Source organism: Phodopus roborovskii, unplaced genomic scaffold (genome assembly GCF_943737965.1).
Source record: "Phodopus roborovskii unplaced genomic scaffold, PHOROB, whole genome shotgun sequence".
Taxonomy (NCBI): domain Eukaryota; kingdom Metazoa; phylum Chordata; class Mammalia; order Rodentia; family Cricetidae; genus Phodopus; species Phodopus roborovskii.
This window is the reverse complement of record NW_026126418.1, coordinates 43,484,423-43,504,094: the sequence shown is the minus strand read 5'-3', so window position 1 is coordinate 43,504,094 and position 19,672 is coordinate 43,484,423. Positions and strand designations below refer to the sequence as shown.

The 19,672-nt window shown below is 40.9% G+C and overlaps 1 protein-coding gene across 4 annotated transcripts in view; it reads right to left on the bottom strand.

Annotated features, from left to right (window-relative positions):
• The window catches only part of Itgb6 (integrin subunit beta 6), a 120,955-nt gene that overhangs the window by 74,020 nt on the left and 27,263 nt on the right, over window positions 1-19,672 (bottom strand). Inside the window, exons 2-4 of one of the 4 annotated variants that reach the window (XM_051184597.1) lie at window positions 2,200-2,251; window positions 1,603-1,678; window positions 808-887 (exon numbers count right to left, since the gene is read on the bottom strand). In XM_051184597.1, the coding sequence (XP_051040554.1) occupies window positions 808-887; window positions 1,603-1,663 (141 nt within the window). In that variant the 5' untranslated portion in view covers window positions 1,664-1,678; window positions 2,200-2,251. Of the gene's footprint in view, window positions 1-807; window positions 888-1,602; window positions 1,679-1,875; window positions 1,975-2,199; window positions 2,252-19,672 lie in introns of those variants that run through there. The other 3 variants (XM_051184599.1, XM_051184600.1, XM_051184601.1) reach the window with 3 other exon arrangements.

Genomic DNA, 19,672 nt, shown 5'->3' with positions numbered 1-19,672 from the left:
CAAATCCTTCACACATTGCTCTGTATATCACAGCACAGGCTGGGACTTGGTCTGTCTTGTTAGATAGGCCCCATGGTCCTCACTCTTCACACAGTTTTCCCTCTCACCAGACAAGACAGTTTCTTTACAGCTTTGCAATTGCTGTGCAAGAGTCACTCAGTTCACAAACATGTAATTTGTAAAAGAATTGCCTGATGCATGAATCATAGCTTTCCATTCTTGACGTACCTAGCAGAGACTCACAACAGATCTCAGGTCCCACTGTAGCACACTGGAACCACACTGTAGCAGCATTAAGTGTCTGCTTCACTTTGAACAATATCATCTCCATGGTCACCAATTATCCAGACAGAATATTACACCTGCAACCAGCTAGAAAACCTTTAATGTAAGAGAAGTAACCAGATGGCTGGAACCCTTTTAGTCTTAGTACTCAGGAGGCAGAACCAGACATCTCTCTGTGAGTTCCTGGCTAGCCTGGTCTACATAGTGAGTTCCAGACCATCTAGTGCTATGTAGTGAGACCCTATCCCAAAAATAAAAATGAAAAAAATTAATTAATGAACTAATTAATTAAAAGAAGCCACTAGATTTAATAAAGGATGGTTAGGTAAGTTTTTAAAAAATAATTTGACATCCATTCCTTCAGTAAATTGTTTTCAAAGTACACATGAATACAAATTTGACCCTCTAATAGTCAGGTCCCTTTCTTGATTCTTTAAACGCCACAGAGAGAAAGGCTTTCACTGAGGACATTAACTGATGTATAAACAGTATTCTGCAACAGGGTGAGGGCCAGTGATTTACCTCCTGGGAGCACCAGCCACAGTGAGGTCCCATGAGCAAGCAGTCTGAGCAGGATTCTGCACCACCCCAGGCACAACCACCTAAGGGCAAAGCCAGCAAGACGGGGAGTTAAAGCACTTTCATTCATTCATTCTGCTTATAGGACTAACACGTCTTACTCAAGCAAAGCTACACCAAACTTCACTTGAGAAAATTAGTCCTCTGAAGGCTAGTAACTCAAGTCAAAGTTTGTAGTTTATACCTGTCACATCGGAAATATATACACCATGTAAACAGAAGTTAGCGCTTTTGTCTTAAACCACAGCAATGGCTAACTGCCCAGCAGCACAAACTCATCTGTTTTATTTTCCTATTCAATACCTGCCCCTTAATTTCAAAAACTTATCTGTACCCATTAAAAAGGATTATAAATTCAGCATTTCTGTTTCTAAGACCCTTCTCTATTCTCAAGATCATGACTCCCAAGTGGATGCCCTTGTCATACAACAAAATAGAAAAGCTTCTGAAGCGACTATCACAACGTTACTCAGAAGCCCCACTGTGCAGGAAGGGCTGTCTAATTCTCCTCATTAAAATGCCCATGCAACCTTTGTATTTATTTACCCAGCACCTAGAACATTCACCAAGCGACATGCCCCGAGTCTGCCTATAGTTTGTTAAAGTGTCTCTGTGGCAAGAGAGCCATCAGGGAGATCAAAAGAAAAATTACTGCAGGTCTGCTTTCTGAAGCAAATGACAGTTTGTCAAGCGTAAGATGACGAGAGAGAGAGAGATACCGGAGAGCTTCGGTCTTACCTTGGACGCGATCATTCCTTCCTAGAAGTAGCAGGAACAGGCAGAGCAGCTCAATCCCCATTCGGTTCAGTTTTCACTGTGCAGACAGATTAAAAAATGAGTTACCTCCAGGGTTACAAGACCAAAGCTGGAGGCCGTGAAAGTCTTTCTTGCAGTGTAAGAGAGGGGAAAAAAAAAAAAAAAAAGATGCGAAGCTACTTACACCCTTTGAAAAGTAACTCGAGCTGTAAATTCAAAAGCTTTCATTAAGATTGAAATGAAAATAGAAGCTACCTGGACGGGCAAAGCAGAAAAGCTGTGTTTAAAAGCAACTTCAACACGATTACTTCCTTGTTTGCCATATAAGGAAAGCAGGTGTACAATCACGGGGAAGGTAGGGAGAGTCATGCAGGAGACATTTTTGTGTGTGTCAATTCTATTAGTCTTAAGTGCATCCTAGAGAAAATTAGTGTCTTTAGTGAAATGGCCATCAATAGGCTGTCCAAAGACCAATTGGAATGCATAGTTTTCATAACAATTTTAATGCAATAAGAACGTGAAATAAAATGCCAGGGTTTAAGCTTAAAAAAAAAAAAAAAAAAAGCTCACTGAAAATACCTGAGATTTTTGTTTTTCATGTTAGAGCCTCTGCAGAGAATTGAAATAAGATCTGAAAAATAAAAAAGCATTATTTTACAGTCAAATTAGAAGTTAGGTCAAGGAGAACAAAACACTTTTATTTTTTAAATTATACGAGATTTGCTTTTCACAGGCATAGGATTCTTATTTTATATATATATATATATATATGAAACAGTATATGAAGATCAATTGGTCAAAATAAAGACAGTCTTAACACAACAACAGAAGAAACAGAAAGAGAAATAATAGCAGCCAAGCTTCTTAATCCCTGTTTCTAGAGGACTCTTCCAGGGTGGGGACCACATAGAAACTTTGGTAGGTACATTCATGTCTTCCAGTACCAAGACTTCAAAACAAAGAAAGCACAACCAAAAACCAACATTGAAAAAGAAGAGGCTTCTGGCTTCCAGCCCCTGGCTGGGCACACAGAAATTATGTATTTGTTAAATGAAATAGTGACACCTCAAAATGTGTGTGTAGTCTATGGATAAATCTGTGAGGTTTGTAACCCTGGGATGCAGGGATTCAGGATGTATTTGGAAATGAACCCTGTTTGAGGATTAGATGTGAATATGAAAGGGAGAGACATTTATGGCCGAGACACTGAGTGCTCTTGACTGAGAGATTAGAGAAATGGCAGCTTCCACATGGAGGGTGAGCATAAAAAACATGGCATGTTTGAGACCCCAGAAGATGCCATGAATACAACTGGACATCGAATTCTGGAACTTAAGGAAATATCAAAGTATCAAGTACAGTAGAATTGGATATAGCAGCATGGACTAAGAGCTATGGGGATGGAGATCTTCAAATATAGGGGTCTGAATGAGCTCTCCAAGGCAGTGAGCATGGGTGGGGAGGAGCCCTGAGAACTGAGACCTGGGCCTAATAGTATGTAGCAGTCAGGGGAGCAGCACAGAATAAAGGAAGCTGCTATCTAACAGACACACCATCTTGCCAATGAGGAACTGTCTTTGTCAGAGATCAGTTCTCAGAGTATCTCTCATGTTTCCACACCTCTTGCAGGAAGAGGCAATGGCTGCCTTTGTTCTGGACTCCAAGAGTGTTTATAAAGCAAGCAGCCTTTGAAGAGAGGCATAGTGTCTCCCTAAGGACAGTAAAAAAGTTCTTACAGCTTTGAAAGTTCCAGGCTGCATTTCTGTACAGACTAAGGGGCAGGTGTGCTTGCACCTTGCAAAGTTAGCATGAGAGAGCAGGCATGCTTGCTGGCTGCCGATCAGGAAAGGCTCAATTTCTCTAATGCAGGCTTTCTGTCCTGGAGCCCAGCCTACTCTATCTGTAGGCATCTCGTTCCTTTTGGGTTGGGAGATGGATGAGATAAAATGCTGACACTCAGGCCACTGCTATTACTGTGAATGGCAAAGTCCTTTATCTCTGACACAGGCATTAGCTCTATCACACACACACACACACACACACACACACACACACACACACACACACACACGGGGAGACGGGGAGTAAGAGAGAGACAGAGATGTAAATAAATAATAAATTTAGAACAGAGAATGTTAGAAAAATGTAAGCATTAACCAACCAAACAAAAACCTATTATACAGCCCACAAGTCCACTACTGGGCACATATCCAAAGAAAATGGGATCCATACATTGAGGAGACACCTGCCCTTGCATGTTTATAAACATCACCTTTATTCTGTCCTTAATGGAAATTTGAATAGAATGGAGACTGTTTTGTTAAGGGAAATAAGCCAGGTGTAGAAAAACACACATAAATACACTTTCTTACATACATATGGAAAGTAAATAGTTGGGCTCAAAGAAGCAAAGAAGTAACAAATAGAAGAATGGAAAAGGGAGGGAGGGAGGAATGGAGAGTTGATGGTTTAGTGGGTACCAGTATACAGTTTGTGAGGAGGAATGACATCTATTGTTCTAAAACATAGTAGAACAACTTTGGCTAACAATAATGTATTGAATGTTTAAAATTAGCTATCAGAGAGGATTTTGAACATTCTGGGGTAATGATATGCCAATGACTTGATCATGTTGTACATATTCGTTGAAACCCCACACTCTACCCTAAGGATATATCAATTACTATGTCAATTACAAATGAAAATGTATCTTAAGAGAATGTATTCGACACAATGTAAAAGCTCAGAAAATGCTTTCTGTCTCTTTTGAAATGGAGGGCAGTATTGTAGACACAGAAAGTCATGCTTTGACCATACTTTAAGTGTAGGCATAAATTCTACCTGTTGTGATTTTTCTCTCGAAGGTTCATCTTTCAGCTCTCTAACCTGGATCCTTGCTATAGGAGTCTTTCTGTTTTCTCCCAGTGTTTTGTATATGACAGAGTTGAACACTGAATATAGGCTTCTGGGAAAAAAAATCTTAAGTAGTCTATAATTTGCTTTCCTCTCTTTGCAGGTTTCTCATGCTTGCCTGAAAATGGACCTTCAAAAGATAGTCTCCCAGGACGTGAGCCCAGACACAAAGGAGCCCATCTAAGGTCAGAAAGAGTGGCAGTGCCTTGAAAACCCAGGGGCCCTTCAGCCCTTCCTGGTTTGTGAAAATCTCCTCAAATCACGTTCTTTCTTCAGACTGAACATGCAACTTTCCAACCCTGCTTTGGGAGAAAAGATCTTGTATCTGTAAGGCTGGCCCCGTGCAACTTAGACCAAACAGTGATGCCTGTGTCCAGAGGCATCCCAGGCTCCAGAGCTATCTGCTCACAAACATCCCAGCCTGCTTGTGTTCATAGATGTGGATGAACTGGCATCATGGGTATCTGCACACCTTTCCAGCTGCCCTCCCCTAGAATCTTTGCTGGGTTTCTAGCTGCCATGAAACATCTCTTCTTGCAGGGCAGTGGGACTCCTTAGCCTCTTTTGGGGATAAGAGACTCTAGTGACTGCTCTTGTAAATAGGCTATGAGTGAAAGTGTTGCATACTATTTCATGCTCTTCTGCCAATTGGATGTAGGCATTGAGGTCCTGAGAGAATTGGGAAAACACAGTTTGAAATTGAGTACCTTTGAATTGAGTTGGTCTTCTAATTTACTATTTCATATAAACACTTCCACCCCAGTCAGGAAACTTACAATTACCCTGGGATATTTATTTTTGTGTTCTCAGCAGTAACCCTCTGTTGTTCATGCCTTCCCTGCTTTCCAGGCCCATGCCCTTGGCCCCTGCTGCCTGAAGACCCTTGTCTTCCCCTTACCTGCCCAGTTCAGTCACTGCTCTTGGTCTCTAAGAGACTTTTGAGTCTCTCATGCCCATGACGTTCCTGGACATCCCTTTCTACTGCTTACACTTGTCTGAATATTGACTTCTTGCTCTCACCAGACTGAGTTTTTTTTCAAGGCATTAATTTACACAGTGTACATTTATTGAATTCTTACTATGCAGCCAGAAGGAATTGCATCAAGTTAGTCTTTTTGTTTCTGGTGAGTAGCACAATGCATGGCACTTCATAAGTAGTCAGTTATACTCATAGGGAAGAATAACAAAATGTATGTTTTCATTGTGTAGTGTTTCACCTGTAATAGGGTAATTACTGAAGAGATAGTGAGTAAATAGATGAGCAAATGGATAAATTATTTGGGAGTGTACTCAACTGAAGGGAGGAACTGAAGAGAAAATAAAACAGAAGAATGGGGTGTAAGAAAACACTCTTCCACTGTTTCCACACTGACCCTGATCTAACTATTATCTTCAAGGCTGTAAGGTATGCCCTGTCCTTTGAAGGGGTGTGGGGAGGCAGCCCTCCCTGATGGCTCCACAAGCAGCCAACCCTTTCGTTTAAGTGTCCTGAAGAAAACTTTGTCTCTGCATCTTCACATAGTGGTCCTCCTTATCCACAGGGGACCAAGTGTCAGGGTCCCAGGCAGTCCCTAAAACATGAAGATAAAGGTGCATAGCCCTGTGCTATATGATTTTCCTGTACATATGTCCACACATTTCACACTTTCCTGTTTTAACCAGGTACGATCACACGCTGTGGCTTTAACTTTTGCAGTTTGGGGTATGACAGCAAAACTAGCACAGATTTCTTTTCCTTTTTCATGTTTTCACAGATAGACTGGTTCTTACCGTAGACATTAGCTATCAAGGCATGCAATATTTTTCTGTCCTTAAGTTGAGAATTTTAGCCTTTTCACTTAAGGCAATTATTTATGGCTTCACTTGGCATATCTAAACTCAGCATTACCATGCACATTCTAAGAGGGCATTTTTTAAAGTAAAATAAGAATTTTGTGAATATAAGAACAGCAATACTAGGTCAGTTGATAATAGATGAGTAGCCTGTACCATCTGGATACACTAGACAAAGAGGTGAAGAAACAAAATGTTGAAAGATTTTTATTGTTTTATTCTGAATGGTTCACTACTTAAATCTTAAAATTTATTTCTAGAATTTTCCATTTAATATTTTTAGATTATTGAAAGCCAAACTAAAAATGGGTGAGTAAAGCGGATATACTGTATGGAACCACAAATGGGAAATGCAGGTAGAAAATCAGTCTCATCATGAGAAGTAAAGCTGGCTGGAGGGGTTAGGGGAGGGATCCTCGAGCACTATAAACTGCAGGGAAGAAGCAAAATGCTTCTGGACCAAGCCCACTTTAGGGCAAATCAGCAGTTTTGTTCAATCCAAAGGCAGAGGAAAGATAGTCCAAGTCAGAAATGAGGCAGCTGAATTAGAGTACTAGTAAGTAGTAAAGGCTCTGAGCCACATAGAAGGGAAAATCCTAGTCAGAGTCACAAGCCAACACTTACTCAGCTGAAGGACCGTGACCTAAGAGCTTTGTGATCACAAATATCCTTCTAGGTGTGATCTCACCTAAGCTCAGCTCTTCCCAGCCTTCTCCAACATCCTCTCTCCATTGGAACAGTAAATCCTTAATAACAAATCCTCACTTGTTATAAGTGATTGAATCATTGTATTTCTTACAAGGACCTTGCCATACTGTCTCTATTTTCAGATAGATGGTTATAGAATATAGACATTCCATTTGCTTAGACTCAAGACTGGAGGCTCTAACTGCATCTGAGAGTAGTTAGCTCAAAGAGTCTGAGCTAAGAGGTCCTCGGCTGGTCTTTACTCAGAAGATGAGAATGAAGGCCTTGATTTTAAGAAGCATTATTGGATAATATTACTCACTATGTTTAGCTTTTGCCCAGCCATTCATCCAAATCGAAAAATGGCTGTCTAGGGCATCCCTGGGCCTGCCCTAGGGCTCATGAAAACACTCCTGGAATGGGAAATGTGAGCAAATCTGGCTGGGATCCAGTTGGATCATGGGGGCCTTAATAATGACCATTGACTTGGGCTGCCTTTGCTTGGCTCCCTGCTTTATTTAAGTACCAGTGACACATCTCTTTGGTCCCCCCCCCCCCCGCTGTAAAAATATTTGACAGTGAAAGGTTAAAAGAATATAGTATGAATGGATGTGTTGTCTTGAAGTCTTCTGTGGATACAACTTTGTGGATCTACATGGGGATTGTTTGCAGAATTATTTTGGCTCATTTGGGTGTATGTAACAGTAAAAGAATCTGGAAATGGATGTCTTTGTCTCAAATTTCAAGACCTTTAGGGAAATTGTTTTTAAAAGCAGGTGTGTTCAGACTTCCTACCATCCTGCCATTTCGGGCACAATGCCCATAATGTATTAAGAATTGTTTCTTGACCTGCACCTTACAGTTTAGGCAAGAGTTCATTAAATTTTTTTTATTGTGGTAAAACACACATTGAAAACAAGTTACCATTTAAAAAATTTCCAAGTATATATCTAGCGGCAAACACACACACACACACACACACACACACACACACACACACACACACACACATGTGCGCATGGTATGTGTGTGTATATGTATGTATGTATGTATGTTTCAGTATATATCAATTATAATATGATGCAGTGGCATTAAGTAAATTTCACAAACTATACAATCTTTACCACAATCTATCTAAGACTTTTTTTTATCACCCTTACCTATTAATTGATAATGGCACTTCTCTGTCCAATCTCTCTTTTTTTCCATCTCTTTTTTAAAATTTTTACTATTTATTTATTTATTTATTTATTTATTTATTTATTTATTTTGAGACAGGGTTTCTCTGTGTAGCTTTGGAGTTTGTCCTGGAACTAGCTCTGTAGACCAGGCTGGCCTTGATCTCACAGAGATCCGTCTGCCTCAACCTCCCAAGTGCTGGGATTAAAGGAATGCGCCACCAAAGCCTGGCTCTTTTTTTAATTATTATTATTATTAATTTATTTTTTACATTCCAATTCCAGTTCCCCCTCCTTCCCCTCCTCCCACTCCTCCCCTCTCCCATCTGCTCCTCGGAGAGGGTAAGGCCTCCACTAGGAAGTCTACTAAATCTGTCCCTCATCCTGTTGAGGCAGGACCAAGGTACCTTTCCACCTCAGGCAAATCACTGGAAATCTTTATGTAGTATCTGCTCCCTTCCCACCTGGAGCCACTTGAAGCTCCCAGGAACTCTGGGAGCCTGTGAAAGCTGGCAGACTGGGTTTAGATTGTAGCCATTTCATAGTAATCCCCATCTGTTAACACTCAGGGTTTGTGCCTATTGTAGCCAGTGTTACTGACTGCTTGCAGAGTACCAGACACTGGTACACATTTCAGTAGTTGGCTTGATTTGAGTCACAAAATATTCTGTAGAGGTGATTTTATTCTGGTTTATCTGATAAACAGACTGAGGCCCAGGGAAGCAATACAACTGCTACTGATATTCATGGACAGAGTCTAGAAGGTAAAGGCCACTGCCCCCTCTGCCCCACTCCATTTCCTCCCCCATGAGCTCAGCATCATTGTCCAGTCAAGAGATGTCCACAGAATCATAAGAGCATCATAAGAAAACAAGGCAACAAAGAAGTTTTTAAAATGCATCTGTGTCTTTAGGTATCTTCTTTCACTCTGGCTCAGTCTGTATCCATCTGTGATTTGCTTTGTTCATCTTGTGGGTCATTTACTGCTAAAAATGAGACAAAGAAGCCATCCTGTACTGCACAAGCTTTCTTATTCCTTCTCTGTTTGAAGTCTAGTTCAAACCACTTGAACAAAATGAAACAAAGCATGTTGCTTGGACCCTTAGGGGTAACTGCAGCCACTGGTGGGCAGCCAGGCACCAAGTGCCGCCTGGCACTTCCTGGGCTGGAAGATGTCTAAGAACTCAGTCCTGTTTCTTGCCTGCCACCTGCCCACACTGGAGCCCAGCAGGCACACACAGAATATTCTCCCTGGACGGAGCATTGGCTGTGTGAGCAACTTTCCTCCCTCAGGAATCAGAAATTACTTTGAAGTCTGAGCTCTTTCTGGCTTTTTGCTTGTGAAATAAACTCAAGAAGAGATTAAAAAACAATACCAGCAAGTAGAAGTTTATTTTGACTGGCCTCTGAGGACACTCATTATGTGTTCTCCCCTCCTCCCCTCACTCCCACCCCTGCACGTTTTTTGTTTTTGTTTGTTTGTTTGTTTTCTATCTATGAACCAAGCAAATGGTTTGCTATGGCAAGAAGTCCATGTGAGCAAATAGACATTGATTGCCAGGTGATTTATTCACAGCTTGCAAACATGATAAGCATTCCAATTTCTTCATTTCAAATTATAAATCAAGCAATCCAAGCAAGAGTCAGAATTCCTCAATTTTGAACAAACATACATCCCCTCCCATGAGAACTGTCTATTATTGTTGAAACTGGAACAGGACAAGCACTGCAGGTTAAAAAAAATAGATTCCCATTCATTTGTTCATTCTTCAATTCAACAACTGTCTATTGCGACCATAATACACTCAGATGACTACTCTAGGAATACAGTGCAGATTAAAACCGACAAAGTGTCTGCCTCTCAGAGTCTAGAGTGGATGAGACAAATATAAACACACAAAGGTATCGAGACCTGGGTGATAGAGCTTAGGGAATAGCAAGGAAATAAGATTAGAGAGTTCTCAAAAGGAAGGCTAGAGAATATTCTCTGTCAGGATGTAATTTAGACAGAGCTGAGAGAGATACAGGCTGCCATGTGAAGAATGTGTGCAGGTTGCTGGGAAGTGAGGCTGGCGTGGCTGGAGTCCATTAGTCTATAATGAGAGACAGGGTCACAAAGAGAAAACAAAAACAACCTGAGGGGCCACGGTCAGGAAACTTTTAATGAACTTGTGGTTGTGTTTTGAAGGCATCCCTCTAAGTAGACTATAGAGCTGGCAAGGTTGGAAGCTGGAAACTCATTGGTAGCTGTTTCAGTAACGGAAGCCAGAGATGAGGAGTACTTGGCCTGGACTGTGGTGGAAATAATCAAAGTAGTGACAGGTGGTTGGATCTATATACCAGAGGTTGACAAGATGTATAAATGGATTGTTCGTGACAGGGAGAGAGATGAAGTGAGCAATAAGAACTGGAAGAGTTATGAAGGCCCTACCTGATAACCTCAGCATATCTGTCAGATTTTTCGCGATCTATCAGAGAGAAATGGCATTGTACCCATCCGTCATCAAAGTCACTATGAGCTCAGATATATTCTAATGACTTTGGGAGTCATTGCAAAGGGAACTGTAGGCCTGAGCCACAAGAGTCTAGACTGTGCAGGCAAGAGCTCTATTCATGTGTTCAAGTGTTGTGCAAATACTCCTTCAATCCAATTTTAGTCAGATTATCTGGCATTTTCAGTTCTGGAATTTCCCATGCACCTGCAGAATAAAAGAATATCTGAAAAAATCCCTCTGGCCCCATGATCTTCTATGGCTGTGCTGGTAGACTAATTAGGGTCAATTAAAAAAATAGTCTCCCAGTTTGCTTAATGTGTCAATACCTATTTGGCATGTGCACTAAAAATTATGTAAATATGCTTTCATTGCTCGTTAAGCCACTGAAAGAGGGCAGATCACATGGGTAATATTACTCTAATTTAGAGTATTTATTTAAATCCAAATGGAAGGGTTTCAAACTTCTTCTGTTCTTAAAAGATGTAATGTGTGTAGCTGTGACAGAACAGACCGCTGTTATGCTCTAAAAAGCCAGAGAAACGGTTGCCAGTGCGTGTTGGAGGAGTACCTTTGAGATATGCTAAGGATTTATTACTTCCCCTGTTATTTTATGCATTTTCCTGATAGTTTCAGTGCCAATCCACTGAATCCTGCCCACACATTTACACAAAGAGAAATAGACTGGAGAACTGAACACAATACAACTATAATATAACAGTCAAACAGTTTAAGTGAGACATTCTAACAAGCTAATCAACATGCCACTGAGCCGCTAGTCTCCCAAACACTGGAAGGAGGGAAGGGAGAGGCCCATAAAAGCTAAGGTAGTTGGCATCTAACTGAAGATGGGTTTGTGAGTTTTAATACCACAACAGAAGTCATGAATTTGAGGGTGTCATTACTTCCAGACCCAAAGTGGCTTTAGTGAGATGTCACCCATGAGAGATTCCGAGGCAGTCTGAAAACCACCGTTGTGACCTGCAGTCTGGTTGTCTAATGGTTGCTCTCTGTAGAGTCTATCCTAATCTGAAGCCACCTTTCCCAGCACCCAGTCATCAAATATGTAGCAGGCTATTCAACCCATACAGAGATCAGTCAAAAATAGTCCAATAGTGACTCAACATTAAAGTAAGAACACAGATTTTTTGTTGTTGTTGTTAGATAAAGTCTTGCTATGTGTCTCAGACTGGTAGAACTCTAGATCTTTCTGCCTTAGCCCTTGATGCTAAGATTACAGATGTATATGCCATTCCCAATAACAGTAGTTTATAACAAGAAATTCATTAAAAGTTTTAAAGTTACAGCAAAAAAAAAAAAAAAAAAAAAAAAAAAAAAGGCTTTCTGATAGAAGAAAATTGCTCTCAGTTATAAATAGTTCGGGAGATGTGTGTGTAATTTTGGGGGAGGGCAACTTTCCTTCTGTGCATTGAAATAAATTATAAATCTTAAGTGTCCATAGACTATGGCTCAATAGCATGAAGAACTCAATTGTCAGTCCTGGTGCCAGCTCAGGTGTTGGTGGATTGTTGGTCATCTTTTGTAAGTTGGTCTTGAAGTGATTCAGGGTCTCAACTTTATGCAACCAAAGATTGGGAGGATGGGATTTAAACTGACAGGATGATTTATTTTTATGTATGTCGCTGGTGGAAGTACCTGGCTTCCCAAAACTGTGTTCTGAAGAAAGCTGTTAATCCTCACTCCCGTAATGCAGTGTGCCATAGTTTATTTAATATAGACTATTAAATCCCCTCATCAGAAAGTCATGGTGCCCATTAATCTAGTAAACACTCCAAAAAGCTCTCAGGGAAGAAAATTGTTAATCTTGTTTAACAGTCAAAATAGGAACCTGCTTTCCTGGAAAAGGCCTTTTTTTGCACACTGTTTTCAGCATTCCTGAGTCCTGTTCATCTAATACAATCTCAGGTTTACCTGGAGAGAGAACCCAGAATCCTATATAAGTTGCCTTGTGGTAGTCAGATTTCATGAGGAAACCCTGTTCCTGTCTTCTGAGAGCATTGTCCCTTCAAAGACTCTCCAGGCTGGGGTCCCTGGCTGGGAGGATTCTCTAAGGAAATTTCAGAGGGCAAATTTATTTTAGGGATAGTTCAGATATAGCCTCTGGGGTAGAGACGTCTTATAAACCCCCAGACTCAGAGCCAAGCCTTGACCTCAGTTGCTTAGAAAGGCCAGACACTATGCTTTCGATGCAAATGGCCCAATTGGATTCCCCTGTGAAACAGTTCCTAAGCTCTTCATTACTTTCCATTGATATGCTTCCCCCTTCTCTGACCAGAGTATCCCAGTTTTTGCCATGTCATCACACACCTCCCCCAAACTTCTCATCGTTGTCTATCTGTCTACCTGTCTAGCTGACAGAGGGTCCAGAAGAGTAGTGCCCTTCGAGCCATCACCTTCCCTTCAGGTGAGAATGCAGTAGTTTATTCCACACTCGCCCTCATTGCGCTGTTCCAATCATGTCATGCAGGTGGCATCTGCCACACAAGGCAGGAACAATCTGCTTGCATCTGGATTCCCTCTTTCAGCATTGAGACTCTTAAAAGGCTCATGCATACCCTTCTTACACGGACCAATCACTGCTTGAAATTTGAAGGCTGTCTTCACTTTAAAGTGTCTTGTTTTGGCATTTTCATACAATGACATGGTTTTTAATCAAAGATGTTATTCTCCCATTGCTGTGGGGATCGAAATGAATACACAGGGTCCATCTCATTTGGCTACCTTGTTTGACATGAACACAGTTAAGAAAGGATCACCACAACGTACTTTGTTTGGTTTTCTAAGCAAGCAAAATGCAAAACATGATATGGATGTTTTTTAAAAAATTGATTTGAGTAGCAGATTGATGTAAAGAAACAGACAGACCACGTTCAAATGTATATTTGTAACTTTACAGGTTTCCTTTAATTTTTTTTCCCTCAGGAAAAATAAACTGGATGTGAATCATTCGAGTAATATGCAAATGTAGGATGGTAGACATCTGATAGTCTGATAGTCAATCATCATCCTTGGGGGTGAGATGAAATTATAGTTAAAACAATATCTTCAGATAATTTATTTCACAAATATAGGACCATCTCACTTTTTAAAACCAATAGCCTACCTTCAAACATGACATAGTCTTGGTCCTGTTAATAATTCTGAAATGACAGTGACTGACAATGACTCCAGCAATGTGCCAGGTGCCTTCTAAGCCTTATCACACTCGAAGGTGAGACATATTTTTTCCACTTAGAGATATTCAGTATAGTGCTTTAATTCGGTGAATTCACGCATGAATTTCCCATGCCCCCTATTTTCCTTTATTATTCACATCTGGTTTGTCCAATACAGTTTTTATAATTAAAAAATCATGTCCATGCTTCATTTAGATTTTCTTGTTTTTATGTTTTTCCATTTAGCAATCTGATTAGGGTGCCACATTCCACTTTTTGCCCTGTCTTTTTAGGACTGTTTGTGGACTCTCCCCATTTTACAGAAGAACAAGTATGACGTGTATGGAGGATAACTAACTCATCACAGCTCCCTAACTCTGTAGGTGGGAATGTTGGCTTCAAATCCAAGCAGTCTGAGAAAAGACATTTGGTTAACCTTTGCTCCAAATTGTTGTTGCCTTAATGGTGCTATTTCATCTCTAAGTACATAGTTCTTTGTCAGTTCTGGCAGGCAAGTGACAGAGTGGCATGCATGACTGACGCTGGTGGCAGTTTAGGACAATGGAACAGTAGGCTCCTGATTCTTGAGAGCTTGAAGAGATTCTGGAGGTTACTAGTGGCTTAAAAAACAAGAACCGATTCTTCTTCTGGAGGCTCTGAATGGGCCCTGGCCTCTCTCCTAGCTCCCGATGACCTCTGGCAATCCTTGGCTCACCCAACTTGTAGATATGTCTCTGGGATGTCTCCTTCACTTGGGCCTTCCTTCTCTGTGTCTCCCCTTCTTACATGGTTTTGAGTCCATTAAACTTCTGACCACCCCCAAAAACCCAAGATGCTGTCCAAGGAGAGCCTTAGCTTAAGCATATGTAAAAGACAGTTTTCCAAAAAAGTGTCCATTCACAGACATCAGGATGGTGGGTGTAGCTTTTGGATACAGCCACTATTCAACTCATTAAAGAGATAAGTAATGCACATAGGCTTGTTAGAGGAGTAAATAGGATAAAAATGTATAAAATACCTGCATGAGAGACATGTTTCTTAAAATGACCATTGTTGTTGTTGTTGTTATTATTATTATTTTGTATAGTATAAGTTCTCTCAATACACAGCTGTTAGGTTGGGTAAATATCCCAAATGAAATCATGCCCCTCAGTAACCTTATCATTGTGTTACATTGTGTTTCTGTTTCTGGTTGTATCTATGTGTGCAACATTTAGTTCTACCAGGAACTTTATAGGTCCTCGCCTTTTTTTTTTTTTTTTTTTTTTTTTTGTGGCTGAGATAGAGCAGGATAATGGGTACCCTCAGTGAAGACCTTTCCCTAAGGTTCAAAAGACAAAGGCTGTTTAAAACTTACAGTGGGTCTCTTCATCAAGCCAGGGAGCAGGATGAATGCATTTCCTGCCCTTGCCCATGTTGATAGACAAGCTGCAAGAAGACAGCTGACCAGCTCAGCTGCTCCCTGTGGCCCTTGGGTTAGCCTCTGCGGTCACTGGTTGTGGCACTTCTGGCACTTCCGCTTTCTGTTCTGGATCTTTATCTGTGGGGCAGAATTCCAGCTGGGTACTGAGCCCCAAGCTGGTCTCCACCCACTGCCTCTGCTGTCTCCTGCGGTCTGTCCTGGGCAGCTACAGGACTATGAGCTGGCCCTGGTGAATTCCTTCTGCATTTGTCAGGGCAAGCAGGGAACTTAATCTGCCAAGTCACAGCCTACTCCATTGCCCCTCCATTCCTTCCTTCCTTGAACATATGTACATTAAACATTTATTCCCACAAGTTACCTTGCTAGGCAGGGGGCAATATGCAATGTTAAGTAAGCTCAAAGGACAACCTTCCAGAGCCCAGAAACGGTCTGCACCTCCCAGTCTGAGAAGAAACTTATTTAGTCTCCAATAATCATTGACAGCCTATGTTTTGCCTAGAACCAGTTTAACATACCTGTTTTAACCTGGGCTTTAGCTGCTGACAGAACTTACAGGGCATATGATTTTGGAATGAGAGGAAGGATTGCATCTTCATTTGTGGCAATCCTACTTTGAAACCAACTAAACATTTCTTTCCACTATGACAACACACTCATGTAACATTAGCAGTTCCTGCAGCTCTCAACAAAAGAAGCCACACATATTTTGCTCATCATTTTACAGTTGCTATAGGTGACTCAAAATATTATCTATATGTAGCATCCTGTCAGAATCATAGTAGACATTAGGACTGCCAGTGGACCTGTTATCTATAGTGCTAATAAAGAGGTTGTTGTTGTAATGTACATTTGTTTTTCAATACTTTGATAACTGTTCAATCTAGTTGGTTTTTATTATGATATGTATTTTATTTTAGAATTTAGAGACATTTCTTTTTTCATTAGACTGTTAAAGGTGTCTAGGAAAGGACAGTAGTCATACAAACTGAAGACCCTGTTTCTAGATCACCTGAACACTACTGATGTCTTTATTCTTTTATCTCTGAGATGGGATACAAACACATGTGCTCCTGGGTCATGTGGGTAACTATAAATACTTGCAAGAGTATTTGTTATGACGCAGTGTTGCTAGGGTTTCATATTTAGAAAGGTGTAGTCAACTCTTATTTATTTATTTATTTATTTATTTATTTATCATAAGTAAATTCCTTGAGCCTGTGAGTTCCACGCATGGTTCATTTGTATTTCATATCCTTTAAGGTCTAGTGTTTCTAAAAGAAAAGAAACACAGAAGTATCTCTGCTTAACTGAACATACACACACACACACACACACACACAAGTTTGTATTACTGCCCTCTACTTAACATACTTGAATTGTTGGATTTCCTATAGGGTAACTAAAAGGAGTCAACTCTTTAATGTTAGTTTGGCCAATACTGCCAGAACTTTCTAAACCCCAAAGAGAAACCCCAAGGTTTGAAAAGTTAAGAAATGTGTCCTGACAAAATTTCAAAGTTGAAAATAGAACTCTCTTAATGAAACAAAGGCTCAACTTTCATTTACCTCATACTTTCTTACGTTCACTCCAGTATGAGCCCACTGATGACTGATTGCGGTTCACACTTGAATATCCATACTGCAGCAGACAAATTCACATCTTACTGAATTGAATACAACTCTGGCCAGATAACCAACACCTCCATTTGGGAATAGTATTTTATTCACTGAAGTTCAGGAACAGTAATACTTTGTTAAATAAATTTGTTTCATTTGTTGTTGTTGCTATTTTTTTCAATTAATTAGAAAGAACAGATAGAGGTTCTGAGACAAGCTATTTGTGAGAAGAAAACTCACAAACTTGGAAATCACTAGACTTAGCCTCATGTGCCCATGCATTGAATTATGGCTATATTATTGAAATAAATAGACAAAATTACACACACACACACACACACACACAGGATATGTGGCATTTTAAAAGAATAACGAGACCACATCATGGGTTGGGGGATTCGCAAATGCGAAACTTTTTAATTTTCTGAGACCTACCACGTTGTGTCCCTGGGCATCACAGATTCTGTACCCTCATCTTGCATCCGTGTTTTGGGAAAATAGGATAGTGTGATTTTTGAACAAGCAACTTATATACTTTACAATTCATTTTCCGCCCTCCACAAAAGATAGTTACATATTTTATACTAATAAAATGACTTCCGTTACCCCAAACCTACCTACCCCATCCAATGCAAGAAACTCAGGTGGTCTTATCTCTCAAGCCTTGTTCTCACACTCACACATATACAGTTGGCTCCAGTAAATCTTTGGTGACTCCTCACAGCCTATAGAACAAAATTCAATGACCTTACCCTAATATTCAGAGCCCCCAGCGCGCTGCCTCAATCTACCGCTCACTGACTTGCTGTGTAGGACTGTCCAGAAAACTGTTTCCTGATGATGGAGTTTTGTCCCATTTCCCAACAACACATTAAAAAACCAAAACAAACAAACAAAACCAAATCTCTGTGCATATCCTTTCCATTCCTGGAAATGTCTGCATATACCCATAGAGGTACTTAGATCATACAAACTCTGTACATCCTTGATTGACACATTCAAGTTCTAGTCTCTTTCCTGTACCCTGAGGTTACAGTGCCAATCCTATATGAATCCCACAGGCATAAACATATGGCTCATTTGGGATTTATTTTGGCCTATGTTGAAGTTGTGACATTTATAGTCTAACTCAATTATATTTCAATGTCTTTGCATTGAGAGCTAACACCATTGTAATCACATAGTAGGCATTCAATAAACCCTGGCTTTGCCATGCATCGATTACTGACTTCTCTGAGAATAACTGAAACCTCATGTGGCTGATGGAATTAGAGAAAGCAAAACAGAACTATACAAGTCTGCTCGTCCCTTGACCGCTGTTTTTCAGATCTCTTGCTACTCTGATGCTGTAGCCTTATGCTATTCAGCTTGCCAAATAGAATGTGGGAGGAGGTGGTCTCAACCTGTCTCCTTCCCCAGCTCCAGGCAGTGTGACCTCAGTAGAGCCTGACAAGGAGAAAACTGCCAATCTCAAGTCAGTCACAGGTCTGGCTTGGCCTGCCCCTGCTCTGGGCCACACCCTTTTCTTCCAGCTGATTCTGAGCTTTAACAGTCAGGTCTGCACCTGGAAGCTGGTAGGAGGAGGTAGGTCTGGGGTCCTCATGTCATTCACACTACTCTTGCACCAATTTTGTAGATCTAGAGAGACTAAAGGAACCGTCATGTGCAGATGACTAAAACTTGTGGGAAGGGCTAAACTGCTTATTGCACTCCTGGTAAAGATGGATGTCATAGTGGAGCAAGTACAAGTTAACTGACTACTCAGTTCAGGTAGCTACAGCCTAACAGAACATTCGAGGAAACAGAGCTCATGTTGACATTGCAGATTTGTTTATAATAACAATTGTCTCAGAGATGGAAATAAAGTACTTTGAGGAAGAGCCGCTTATCTAATTTGCGTGGACACCCATGGTCTCATTAGGCCACTTCCTCCATCACACCCTCAGTTGCATGTGTTCTGTTAGCATCTTTTGGTATCTGTGAGCAACAGATGCATACAAGCTTTTTCTAGCTAGGTGTGGTGGTGGCTCATGTCTGTAATCCCTCCATTCAGGAAGCTGAGGCAGGTGAATTGCCAGAAGTTCTAGGTCAGCTTGGATTAGAGTGTGAGACCTTGTCTCAAAACAAAACAGACAAACAAAACAATAACAACAGAGTTTTTTCCTTTGTTCTGGAGAGGAAAACTGAGGGGAAAGCTGGGAAAAATAGGGGATGGAAATGAGGAAACTGGTGTGATTTCAACTCTTCATTCATCAGGAAAGAGTCTAAACTCTCCTGGGAGCTTCCCAGTTCAGTCAAATTGACAGTCTGGATTAATCACCATAAATGCAGACAGTGGCAGGTGTGGCTAATTCGGTCTATTTGTGTGTATCATTTGGAACATCTCAGGTTTAAGAGACAGCCACGCAGCAAGAGGTCAGGACCCTCTGGAGAGTTTGAGGTCTTGCTGACTTACTCACCATAGATTAGCTGGCTTTGTGAGAGAGGCCATGTGTCTTCTCATTTAGCACAGTCAGTAGTCCTCTCTAAGGAGGTAACTCAAATGAAGAAGCCCAATGTGAGGCAAGTGGCCACTCTGGGGCAAAGAGCGCACAGGTTGCCAGCCAGGAGGCTTTGTGTCAGGAGCTGCAAATCAACTAGTGGGGCTGGAACCTTTGATATGGGAAGGGTGAGGGCAGGTGAGACTAGAAAGCACAGTCTGAGGTCTGTAGATATGGCTCTTAAATCAACAGCC